At 38.5% G+C, this 13,701-nt stretch overlaps 1 protein-coding gene across 1 annotated transcript in view; it reads right to left on the bottom strand.

The window, feature by feature from the left end:
* Positions 1-13,050, bottom strand: part of gnsb (glucosamine (N-acetyl)-6-sulfatase (Sanfilippo disease IIID), b) — a gene marked incomplete at its 3' end in the record, with an annotated part of 49,183 nt that extends 36,133 nt beyond the window's left edge. The window contains exons 1-3 of the mRNA XM_083793830.1: positions 12,727-13,050; positions 11,389-11,514; positions 2,877-2,955 (exon numbers count right to left, since the gene is read on the bottom strand). Coding sequence (XP_083649956.1) covers positions 2,877-2,955; positions 11,389-11,514; positions 12,727-12,809 — 288 coding nt within the window. The 5' untranslated portion in view covers positions 12,810-13,050. The remainder of the gene's footprint in view (positions 1-2,876; positions 2,956-11,388; positions 11,515-12,726) is intronic.
* Positions 13,051-13,701: the final 651 nt, after the last annotated feature.

Raw genomic sequence — 13,701 nt, 5'->3', positions numbered from 1 at the left:
GACTAAATCAACTGTAGATTTAGTCGACTAAAATGTTATGATATTTAGTCGACGGAAACTAGACTAACACCAAAACATTCCAGGTGACTAAAATGTGACTATTCAAGAGAGACTATGACTAAAACTAAAATCTAAATTTGCTGCCAAAAACCACCCTGCTATGAAGACACATGGACGGCAGCAACAGGTCCCATAATGTAGAAACACAGAGAAAATCAACCAGGATAAAGTCACTAAAACAAAGCCTCTATTATAATCACATTATTACAATGACCAGATTTGCACAAAGAGAAACGACCAGGTAGGAACTAGGACGTTACTTATACTAAAACAAAACCATATACTTAGCCTGGTTAATAAACCAGACTAATATCGCACGGATCCGCGGGATATTAGTCTGGGGAGGCTCAGCTTGGATTTCATTTCCAGGGAAACACTTTCTCTTTGACGCAATTGGTCAGAGCTACTGTCAGTCAAAGGTCTCAAGCATTGAACGTCACTGTACCAAAGCCCCCCCATATTGCATACCGTGTCCCTATTGGGCGGCCACATTCTCTGGTGTAGGAAATGGGCGTAAAATTTAGCCTCTCCAGACCGAAATCCGCTGGTAGGCAATTATTTTTGCCAACGGCTGATTCGGTCTGGTTTATTAACCAGGCTACCATAGACTCACCAATCAATCAAGTCATGTCAAGTCATGTCACTAAAACAAAGGCTATCACTATCACAATATAATCTGCTTTGATGTATATAGCATAATGTTCTCAAAGGTATGGCTCCCCCATATCTTGCAAGTAGGATTGAACCCTACAAACCCTCCCGCGCTGCACTCAGATCAGCCAACGCAGGGAAGCTGGAAGTACCCTCACTAAAAACGCCGGGACAACAACGCTCCACACGTCCCAAACTCTTCTCCCTTCTGGCTCCACAACTGTGGAATGCACTTCCCATTGCAGTCAGAACTGCAGCATCACTCCCAATCTTCCGCCGTAGTCTGAAAACCCACCTCTTCAGACTCCATCATGGCCCATAGCACTTACCCCACCCCCTTAGATAGCATTTATGTTGGCTTAGATAGCATTTGATACAGACTTATAGCATGTTATGTAGACGGCACTATAATTGCATTGTATATATAGTCATAGCACGCCATAGTACATATGTATAGCATAGTAGTATATATATATAGTTTATATGTATATTCTCATAATATAGATATTCCACTGTTACTTTCTTAGCTTACGCATGTTTTATGATAAATGCTTTTGTGATGTATTCCCATGCTTTTGTTCTTGATTATTGTAAGTCGCTCTGGATTAAGAGCGTCTGCTAAATGCCTACATTGTAAATTGTAAATTGTCTCTTGCTAGCAAATGTTGTTGCTTAGATTTGTATTTATTAGTCTTTAATTGGTTGCGTTGATAGACGTTCCTGTTCGGTAGTGGGTCCTGTATTTATGTTGCATGTCGGTCCTGTATTTTGTGTTATTCGTTAGCTGGCAGAGCTGTGTCACTTAGTCTCTTGTCTTGGCCAGTTCACACTGTGCAAAAGAGACTTCAGTCTCAATGCGGTTTTTACTGGTTAAATAAAAATGTATAAGTAATGACCAGCTTTGCACAAAGAGAACAGATCAGGAACTATAGGACGTTACTTACAGATCAGGAACTATAGGACGTTACTTACAGATCAGGAACTATAGGACGTTACTTACAGATCAGGAACTATAGGACGTTACTTACAGATCAGGAACTATAGGACGTTACTTACAGATCAGGAACTATAGGACGTTACTTACAGATCAGGAACTATAGGACGTTACTTACAGATCAGGAACTATAGGACGTTACTTACAGATCAGGAACTATAGGACGTTACTTACAGATCAGGAACTATAGGACGTTACTTACAGATCAGGAACTATAGGACGTTACTTACAGATCAGGAACTATAGGACGTTACTTACAGTACTACTAAAACTAAAGCTTTTCATAATCACATTGCACTGCAAAGGGAATGTACCAGGATTCCAGGAACTACAGTATAGGTGAAGTGAAGTTACTATGTCGAAAGGCCTATTCATAGTCTGGATTTTCGGTGGTGAGGTGACCACCGCTCCGGTGGTGAGCTGACCACCGGAGCTGAAATAACGTTGAGCGGTGGTGAGTAAAAACAGAGAGAAGGGCTGGAGCGGTGGCGGTGGTTTGCTCTTCACCGCGGCTCAGTAACGTCAGGTTGTAGTTCGGTGGTCATCCCACCACCGTAAATCCAGACTATGTATGAGCCTTTAGACTCACCAATCCCCCGAGTACACTAGCCGTATACTAGCCGATAACCGGGCATTTTTGACGCTCGGCTCGGGGGGGTGCCCGGCTCAATCGGGAGCGATTCTCGGGCATACATTATCGTCTAGTGTGAGTGTATAAAAGATCCAATCGTAATCCCTCCGATCTGCTCGGGGCCGCTCACAGCGTGATCAACATCAAGAATGTTTGATATTTGCTCTTCCCCCCCACAACCCCCCTCCCCTCTCCTCCTCCCCTCCCCTCCCCTCCCCTCCCCTCTCCACTCCCTCAGGGCCGAGAATCCTTGGGTGTGCTGCGCCTGAGTTTTAACCCATTCTGACCGGGCATCATGTTATGCTTTAGCTATTTAAAAATAGCAGACCTACAAGCTCATATCGCGCCACCGAGTGGCGCGATACGAGCTTGTAGGTCTGCTATTTTTTTGAAAAATCGAAGAGCGACTGACATTTCTAGAATCTGATCTCAGGTCAGAACCGTCAGAATGGGTCAATCAGACCAGTGTGTGTCCAGTGGAAACCTCGTATGAATCTGATCTCAGGTCAGAATGGGTCAAAACACAACCTAGAGACTCACCAATCCCCCGAGCTGGACGTCCTGGTCATCGGCCAGGATGAGGACGATGTTGCTCGGCTTCGTCTGACACCGGCTGCACCTGGTCGACATGGAGGGGTTGAAAATGTCATTTCACACCATGCAGAATGGGTACATTTCATTATTTCACTGTGTGCAGAATGGGTACATTTCATTATTTCACTGTGTGTAGAATGGGTACATTTCATTATTTCACTGTGTGCAGAATGGGTACATTTCATTATTTCACTGTGTGCAGAATGGGTACATTTCATTATTTCACTGTATGTAGAATGGGTACATTTCATTATTTCACTGTGTGCAGAATGGGTACATTTCATTATTTCACTTTTTTTTATTTAACCTTTATTTAACCAGTAAAAACCACATTGAGACTGAAGTCTCTTTTACACAGTGTGAACTGGCCAGAACAAGAGGCAAAATAAGTGACACAGCTCTGCCAGTAACAAAAAATAACAACAAAAAACAGGACAGACATACAATGCTCATAAATACAGTACCCACTACCAAAGAAGCTAAAAGGGAGAACAGGAACGCGACCAATAAGGACTAAAAGATCTAAGCAACGGGAATTGCTAGTTGACTAAAAAAAGCAAGCAGACAGTTGCTATACGTCAAAGCAGGAGCAGTGCATGGGAAGTGTGCCCCATGATGGCAATCCTTTTAAAGCTCACTAGGGGAATCACAGCAGCCAGTTTGAGTCTGGACTGTAGGTCATTCCAAGACCAGGGTCCGAAATCTTCACTGTGTGTAGAATGGGTACATTTCATTATTTCACTGTGTGTAGAATGGGTACATTTCATTATTTCACTGTGTGTAGAATGGGTACATTTCATTATTTCACAGTGTGTAGAATGGGTACATTTCATTATTTCACAGTGTGTAGAATGGGTACATTTCATTATTTCACTGTGTGCAGAATGGGTACATTTCATTATTTCACTGTGTGCAGAATGGGTACATTTCATTATTTCACTGTGTGCAGAATGGGTACATTTCATTATTTCACTGTGTGTAGAATGGGTACATTTCATTATTTCACTGTAGAATGGGTACATTTCATTATTTCACTGTGTGCAGAATGGGTACATTTCATTATTTCACTGTGTGTAGAATGGGTACATTTCATTATTTCACTGTGTGCAGAATGGGTACATTTCATTATTTCACTGTATGCAGAATGGGTACATTTCATTATTTCACTGTATGCAGAATGGGTACATTTCATTATTTCACAGTGTGTAGAATGGGTACATTTCATTATTTCACTGTGTGTAGAATGGGTACATTTCATTATTTCACTGTGTGCAGAATGGGTACATTTCATTATTTCACTGTGTGCAGAATGGGTACATTTCATTATTTCACTGTGTGTAGAATGGGTACATTTCATTATTTCACTGTGTGCAGAATGGGTACATTTCATTATTTCACTGTATGCAGAATGGGTACATTTCATTATTTCACTGTGTGCAGAATGGGTACATTTCATTATTTCACTGTGTGCAGAATGGGTACATTTCATTATTTCACTGTGTGCAGAATGGGTACATTTCATTATTTCACTGTGTGTAGAATGGGTACATTTCATTATTTCACTGTAGAATGGGTACATTTCATTATTTCACTGTGTGCAGAATGGGTACATTTCATTATTTCACTGTGTGCAGAATGGGTACATTTCATTATTTCACTGTGTGTAGAATGGGTACATTTCATTATTTCACTGTGTGCAGAATGGGTACATTTCATTATTTCACTGTGTGTGGAATGGGTACATTTCATTATTTCACTGTGTGCAGAATGGGTACATTTCATTATTTCACTGTGTGCAGAATGGGTACATTTCATTATTTCACTGTGTGCAGAATGGGTACATTTCATTATTTCACTGTATGCAGAATGGGTACATTTCATTATTTCACTGTATGCAGAATGGGTACATTTCATTATTTCACTGTGTGCAGAATGGGTACATTTCATTATTTCACTGTGTGCAGAATGGGTACATTTCATTATTTCACTGTGTGCAGAATGGGTACATTTCATTATTTCACTGTATGCAGAATGGGTACATTTCATTATTTCACTGTGTGCAGAATGGGTACATTTCATTATTTCACTGTGTGCAGAATGGGTACATTTCATTATTTCACTGTATGCAGAATGGGTACATTTCATTATTTCACTGTGTGCAGAATGGGTACATTTCATTATTTCACTGTATGCAGAATGGGTACATTTCATTATTTCACTGTATGCAGAATGGGTACATTTCATTATTTCACTGTGTGCAGAATGGGTACATTTCATTATTTCACTGTGTGCAGAATGGGTACATTTCATTATTTCACTGTATGCAGAATGGGTACATTTCATTATTTCACTGTATGCAGAATGGGTACATTTCATTATTTCACTGTGTGTAGAATGGGTACATTTCATTATTTCACAGTGTGTAGAATGGGTACATTTCATTATTTCACTGTGTGTAGAATGGGTACATTTCATTATTTCACTGTGTGCAGAATGGGTACATTTCATTATTTCACTGTGTGCAGAATGGGTACATTTCATTATTTCACTGTGTGTAGAATGGGTACATTTCATTATTTCACTGTGTGCAGAATGGGTACATTTCATTATTTCACTGTGTGTAGAATGGGTACATTTCATTATTTCACTGTGTGCAGAATGGGTACATTTCATTATTTCACTGTGTGCAGAATGGGTACATTTCATTATTTCACTGTATGCAGAATGGGTACATTTCATTATTTCACTGTGTGCAGAATGGGTACATTTCATTATTTCACTGTATGCAGAATGGGTACATTTCATTATTTCACAGTATGTAGAATGGGTACATTTCATTATTTCACAGTATGCAGAATGGGTACATTTCATTATTTCACTGTATGCAGAATGGGTACATTTCATTATTTCACTGTGTGTAGAATGGGTACATTTCATTATTTCACTGTGTGTAGAATGGGTACATTTCATTATTTCACTGTGTGCAGAATGGGTACATTTCATTATTTCACTGTGTGCAGAATGGGTACATTTCATTATTTCACTGTGTGCAGAATGGGTACATTTCATTATTTCACTGTATGCAGAATGGGTACATTTCATTATTTCACTGTGTGCAGAATGGGTACATTTCATTATTTCACTGTATGCAGAATGGGTACATTTCATTATTTCACAGTATGTAGAATGGGTACATTTCATTATTTCACAGTATGCAGAATGGGTACATTTCATTATTTCACTGTATGCAGAATGGGTACATTTCATTATTTCACTGTGTGCAGAATGGGTACATTTCATTATTTCACTGTATGCAGAATGGGTACATTTCATTATTTCACTGTATGTAGAATGGGTACATTTCATTATTTCACTGTGTGCAGAATGGGTACATTTCATTATTTCACTGTGTGCAGAATGGGTACATTTCATTATTTCACTGTGTGCAGAATGGGTACATTTCATTATTTCACTGTGTGCAGAATGGGTACATTTCATTATTTCACTGTGTGCAGAATGGGTACATTTCATTATTTCACTGTGTGCAGAATGGGTACATTTCATTATTTCACTGTGTGCAGAATGGGTACATTTCATTATTTCACTGTATGTAGAATGGGTACATTTCATTATTTCACTGTGTGTAGAATGGGTACATTTCATTATTTCACTGTGTGTAGAATGGGTACATTTCATTATTTCACTGTGTGCAGAATGGGTACATTTCATTATTTCACTGTGTGCAGAATGGGTACATTTCATTATTTCACAGTATGTAGAATGGGTACATTTCATTATTTCACTGTATGCAGAATGGGTACATTTCATTATTTCACTGTATGTAGAATGGGTACATTTCATTATTTCACTGTGTGCAGAATGGGTACATTTCATTATTTCACTGTATGCAGAATGGGTACATTTCATTATTTCACAGTATGTAGAATGGGTACATTTCATTATTTCACTGTATGCAGAATGGGTACATTTCATTATTTCACAGTATGCAGAATGGGTACATTTCATTATTTCACTGTATGCAGAATGGGTACATTTCATTATTTCACTGTATGCAGAATGGGTACATTTCATTATTTCACTGTATGCAGAATGGGTACATTTCATTATTTCACTGTATGCAGAATGGGTACATTTCATTATTTCACTGTGTGCAGAATGGGTACATTTCATTATTTCACTGTGTGCAGAATGGGTACATTTCATTATTTCACTGTATGCAGAATGGGTACATTTCATTATTTCACTGTATGCAGAATGGGTACATTTCATTATTTCACTGTGTGCAGAATGGGTACATTTCATTATTTCACTGTATGCAGAATGGGTACATTTCATTATTTCACTGTATGCAGAATGGGTACATTTCATTATTTCACTGTATGCAGAATGGGTACATTTCATTATTTCACTGTGTGCAGAATGGGTACATTTCATTATTTCACTGTATGCAGAATGGGTACATTTCATTATTTCACTGTATGCAGAATGGGTACATTTCATTATTTCACTGTGTGCAGAATGGGTACATTTCATTATTTCACTGTGTGCAGAATGGGTACATTTCATTATTTCACTGTATGCAGAATGGGTACATTTCATTATTTCACTGTGTGCAGAATGGGTACATTTCATTATTTCACTGTGTGCAGAATGGGTACATTTCATAATTTCACTGTGTGCAGAATGGGTACATTTCATTATTTCACTGTGTGTAGAATGGGTACATTTCATTATTTCACTGTGTGCAGAATGGGTACATTTCATTATTTCACTGTGTGTAGAATGGGTACATTTCATTATTTCACTGTGTGTAGAATGGGTACATTTCATTATTTCACTGTGTGTAGAATGGGTACATTTCATTATTTCACTGTGTGCAGAATGGGTACATTTCATTATTTCACTGTATGTAGAATGGGTACATTTCATTATTTCACTGTGTGTAGAATGGGTACATTTCATTATTTCACTGTGTGCAGAATGGGTACATTTCATTATTTCACTGTGTGCAGAATGGGTACATTTCATTATTTCACTGTGTGCAGAATGGGTACATTTCATTATTTCACTGTGTGCAGAATGGGTACATTTCATTATTTCACTGTGTGCAGAATGGGTACATTTCATTATTTCACTGTGTGCAGAATGGGTACATTTCATTATTTCACTGTGTGCAGAATGGGTACATTTCATTATTTCACTGTATGCAGAATGGGTACATTTCATTATTTCACTGTATGCAGAATGGGTACATTTCATTATTTCACTGTATGCAGAATGGGTACATTTCATTATTTCACTGTATGCAGAATGGGTACATTTCATTATTTCACTGTGTGCAGAATGGGTACATTTCATTATTTCACTGTGTGCAGAATGGGTACATTTCATTATTTCACTGTATGCAGAATGGGTACATTTCATTATTTCACTGTATGCAGAATGGGTACATTTCATTATTTCACTGTGTGCAGAATGGGTACATTTCATTATTTCACTGTATGCAGAATGGGTACATTTCATTATTTCACTGTATGCAGAATGGGTACATTTCATTATTTCACTGTATGCAGAATGGGTACATTTCATTATTTCACTGTGTGCAGAATGGGTACATTTCATTATTTCACTGTATGCAGAATGGGTACATTTCATTATTTCACTGTATGCAGAATGGGTACATTTCATTATTTCACTGTGTGCAGAATGGGTACATTTCATTATTTCACTGTGTGCAGAATGGGTACATTTCATTATTTCACTGTATGCAGAATGGGTACATTTCATTATTTCACTGTGTGCAGAATGGGTACATTTCATTATTTCACTGTGTGCAGAATGGGTACATTTCATAATTTCACTGTGTGCAGAATGGGTACATTTCATTATTTCACTGTGTGTAGAATGGGTACATTTCATTATTTCACTGTGTGCAGAATGGGTACATTTCATTATTTCACTGTGTGTAGAATGGGTACATTTCATTATTTCACTGTGTGTAGAATGGGTACATTTCATTATTTCACTGTGTGTAGAATGGGTACATTTCATTATTTCACTGTGTGCAGAATGGGTACATTTCATTATTTCACTGTATGTAGAATGGGTACATTTCATTATTTCACTGTGTGTAGAATGGGTACATTTCATTATTTCACTGTGTGCAGAATGGGTACATTTCATTATTTCACTGTGTGCAGAATGGGTACATTTCATTATTTCACTGTGTGCAGAATGGGTACATTTCATTATTTCACTGTGTGCAGAATGGGTACATTTCATTATTTCACTGTGTGCAGAATGGGTACATTTCATTATTTCACTGTGTGCAGAATGGGTACATTTCATTATTTCACTGTGTGCAGAATGGGTACATTTCATTATTTCACTGTGTGTAGAATGGGTACATTTCATTATTTCACTGTGTGCAGAATGGGTACATTTCATTATTTCACTGTGTGTAGAATGGGTACATTTCATTATTTCACTGTGTGTAGAATGGGTACATTTCATTATTTCACTGTGTGTAGAATGGGTACATTTAATTATTTCACTGTGTGTAGAATGGGTACATTTCATTATTTCACTGTGTGTAGAATGGGTACATTTCATTATTTCACTGTGTGTAGAATGGGTACATTTCATTATTTCACTGTGTGTAGAATGGGTACATTTCATTATTTCACTGTGTGTAGAATGGGTACATTTCATTATTTCACTGTGTGTAGAATGGGTACATTTCATTATTTCACTGTGTGTAGAATGGGTACATTTCATTATTTCACTGTGTGTAGAATGGGTACATTTCATTATTTCACTGTATGTAGAATGGGTACATTTCATTATTTCACTGTGTGCAGAATGGGTACATTTCATTATTTCACTGTGTGCAGAATGGGTACATTTCATTATTTCACTGTGTGTAGAATGGGTACATTTCATTATTTCACTGTGTGCAGAATGGGTACATTTCATTATTTCACTGTGTGTAGAATGGGTACATTTCATTATTTCACTGTGTGTAGAATGGGTACATTTCATTATTTCACTGTGTGTAGAATGGGTACATTTCATTATTTCACTGTGTGTAGAATGGGTACATTTCATTATTTCACTGTATGTAGAATGGGTACATTTCATTATTTCACTGTGTGCAGAATGGGTACATTTCATTATTTCACTGTGTGCAGAATGGGTACATTTCATTATTTCACTGTGTGTAGAATGGGTACATTTCATTATTTCACTGTGTGCAGAATGGGTACATTTCATTATTTCACTGTGTGTAGAATGGGTACATTTCATTATTTCACTGTGTGTAGAATGGGTACATTTCATTATTTCACTGTGTGTAGAATGGGTACATTTCATTATTTCACTGTGTGTAGAATGGGTACATTTCATTATTTCACTGTGTGCAGAATGGGTACATTTCATTATTTCACTGTGTGTAGAATGGGTACATTTCATTATTTCACTGTGTGTAGAATGGGTACACTTATTTCAAAATGAAAGCACAAGTCAATACAAAAACGTACTTTGTTGACGAACCATGATAAAGCATTTACACTTGTTCAGTGATCTAGTGTAAATAGGTTTTCAATGTAATGAGTCCCAGGATGCAGGGATGGTCTTTTAGAAATGAGTCCCAGGATGCAGGGATGGTCTTTTAGAAATGAGTCCCAGGATGCAGGGATGGTCTTTTAGAAATGAGTCCCAGGGACTTTTTATGAGTCCCACTTCAACCACGTTAGGAGTCATATTTTGTACAAATTGCAGCATTTAACTCCCATTTAATTTTGTATGGTGATATAATGTGGTTATATTCATGTAGAAAACAGAAGAAGAAATGATTATTATAACTAAAGCTAGCAAAAAAAACTAGAATAAAAAAAACAGTACAGTAGTGCATCCCAGGTACTATGTTTACCCAGGGTAACTGGACTAAGGAAAGGAAAGGTACTATGTTTACCCAGGGTAACTGGACTAAGGAAAGGAAAGGTACTATGTTTACCCAGGGTAACTGGACTAAGGAAAGGAAAGGTACTATGTTTACCCAGGGTAACTGGACTAAGGAAAGGAAAGGTACTATGTTTACCCAGGGTAACTGGACTAAGGAAAGGAAAGGTACTATGTTTACCCAGGGTAACTGGACTAAGGAAAGGAAAGGTACTATGTTTACCCAGGGTAACTGGACTAAGGAAAGGAAAGGTACTATGTTTACCCAGGGTAACTGGACTAAGCTCAAGAACTTGTTTACAGCCAGGCCCTGCTCATAGAACATTTCATGGTCGGGGTTCAATGCCTTGTCCAAGGGCACTTCAGCGGTGGTAATTTTAACGTGCCGGTCCGGGGATACGAACTATAGCGACCTTCCGATATCAAGACCGCTCCGCAAAGCATTTAGAGACGTACTACAAACATATGAACTAAATACCTGGCCATGCAGGAGAGCAGAAGCAGGAGGAAACACCATGACAGGAGGCTGAACTTCACGGGGACACACAGAAGATGATGATGAGGCTCATGTTGTCTTCTCCTGTGTGGTGGTGGTTGGTTGTTCCTATAATAATAATAATAATAATAAGAGATTGAAAATGGATTGAAATGTTTTATTTCACAGTATGTGGAACAATGGTTCTTACCCCATTCTGGGCGGGAACCCCTTTTGGTGGTTTAAGCATTGTTAGTTATACTTTAGCCATTGAAAAATAGCACATCTACAGGCTCATAGCGCGGCACCGAGTGCCGCGCTACGAGCCTGTAGGTCTGCTATTTTTGAAAAATCGTGAAAATGTGGCGCAAATCTTTGAATATACAGTATATATTCTTTCAGAGCTTTTTCAGTTTTTAACTCATATCTTTGCTCCGTGGGGAGTCCCTCATGGAACAACATGTTTTCAGATGGGGGTCGGCGGCCAATTACATATAATCTTGGGGGTCCTTGACATGAGAATGTTTCTTCTCGAGTTTTTCAGAAAACTGTCAGGATTTAGAAGACATTTGTAGAATCGTTCCCAGGTCAAAATGGGTCAACTTCGTCAACGACTACCCCCAAATTTACACTAGTTAAACTAGCCCGCGGACCCCCCCCCCCCCCCCATTTGAAAAGATATGCCAGGGACCCCCCATAAGCCAAGATTCATTTTTTGACAGCTCTAGCAGTCATTCTCAACCCGGTTTATTTGAAGGACCCCCCCATGGGTTGACATGCATTAGTCTATACGGACCCCCCATTTAATGGCATTTATATCTCTGAGACTCCAATTTATATCGTAAAATCGATGTTAATTAAATTCTGAGAGTGTCCACTCCTCAGAGTTACAGACCCATAAGGGTCCATTTGGTTCCAAACTATCATTTAGCTGGGGACCCCCTGGGACTCCCTCAAGGACCCCCACTTTGGGATCCACTGATAATAAATAAATAATGGGTACATTTCACACAAAAGGACATTAAAGTAAATACATAAACTGTGACTGTACATGTCGAGGAATACTCTCGTTTACAACTAGGGTCCACCATCTTCAATGCATCAGAATATTTAGACTCTTAAAAGAGAGACATACAAATATACACTTCTATAAAAACAGGGGGGGGAAAGGGACATACAATTACAACCCATTGTGTTCTGCTATGGTGTCTTCTGGGCTTGCCTTTAAAATAATAAAGACTATAATAAAGCATTTACACTTGTTTACACAACTATAGGGTCCACCCCATTTCTTTTTTTTTTTCCAAATTGATCATAACATTTAGAGACGTAAATAAATACCTGTGTGGTGGTTGTTGTTGTTGTTGGTTGTTCCTGTTGTTAAGCACATCATGTGTTGTGCTGGTGTCTGGTGGGCTTGCCATTAGGCCATCAGAGATACTATAATTATTATTACAGTATTATGTATTAGTGTCTGTCTGTCTGTCTGTCTGTCTGTCTGTCTGTCTGTCTGCTGTGTTCTTCTGGTTCTAAAGCTCTTCGGTTTCGTTTCCTGGCAGGTCGGACGAACATAGATGTTGTTCTGCTTGAAGAGAGAAGAGAGAGAGAGAGAGAGAGACGTAGCAGGAACTCCAGAACACTGACTGGTTGTTGTTTTGTGGTCGTGGAGCAATTCAAAGTTTGAGGAAGTAAAAGAAAGACCACCGCTGGCTGCTGCCTGTTGGTCATATGACCGTTTTCTTCCTCCTTCCCCACTAGGCCACGAGGAGGCGCCATTGTCCATGATTCAACCACCTTGGACAAAATGGACAGTCTATGGCAGGGGTAGGCACCCTTTGGCACTGTCTGGTGCCAACCTTGGCACAAAGGAGGGTGATCACTGGCACAATGGCATAAAAAAATAAAAATAAAAACAATTACCGGTAAATAAACAATTAAAATAATTTAGTCAAATAAATGAATTCACTCCTATTTGTATGTAAATTACATCCTGCACATCATTCTACATTCATTAAAACTCTGCACTCTGATTGGGGGAGGGAGATAGGAGGCCTATATGCTCTGATGAGTCTAATGATCATTATAACAATGTGAAAGAATATTTAACAAGGGAAAAGGTTATATTCGTGGACAATCAAAGCATGTTGGAATCGTGGTGTGGTGTCATGATTAAAGTGACACACTGACTATCCGGAAACTAAAAACACGGCACTTTGTTTCAAAAAGGTTTTCAACCCTTTTCATATCAAGGCCCAATATTTATTTATGTGGCATTATTTGAGCCACACGGTCCACCGTTTGATGACTCTCAGGCCC

The sequence above is a fragment of the Protomyctophum parallelum genome, assembly GCF_964188405.1.
Source record: "Protomyctophum parallelum genome assembly, chromosome: 21".
Taxonomy (NCBI): Eukaryota; Metazoa; Chordata; class Actinopteri; order Myctophiformes; family Myctophidae; genus Protomyctophum; species Protomyctophum parallelum.
The sequence above is the reverse complement of the archived record's forward strand: the minus strand, read 5'-3'. Positions and strand labels throughout refer to the sequence as shown.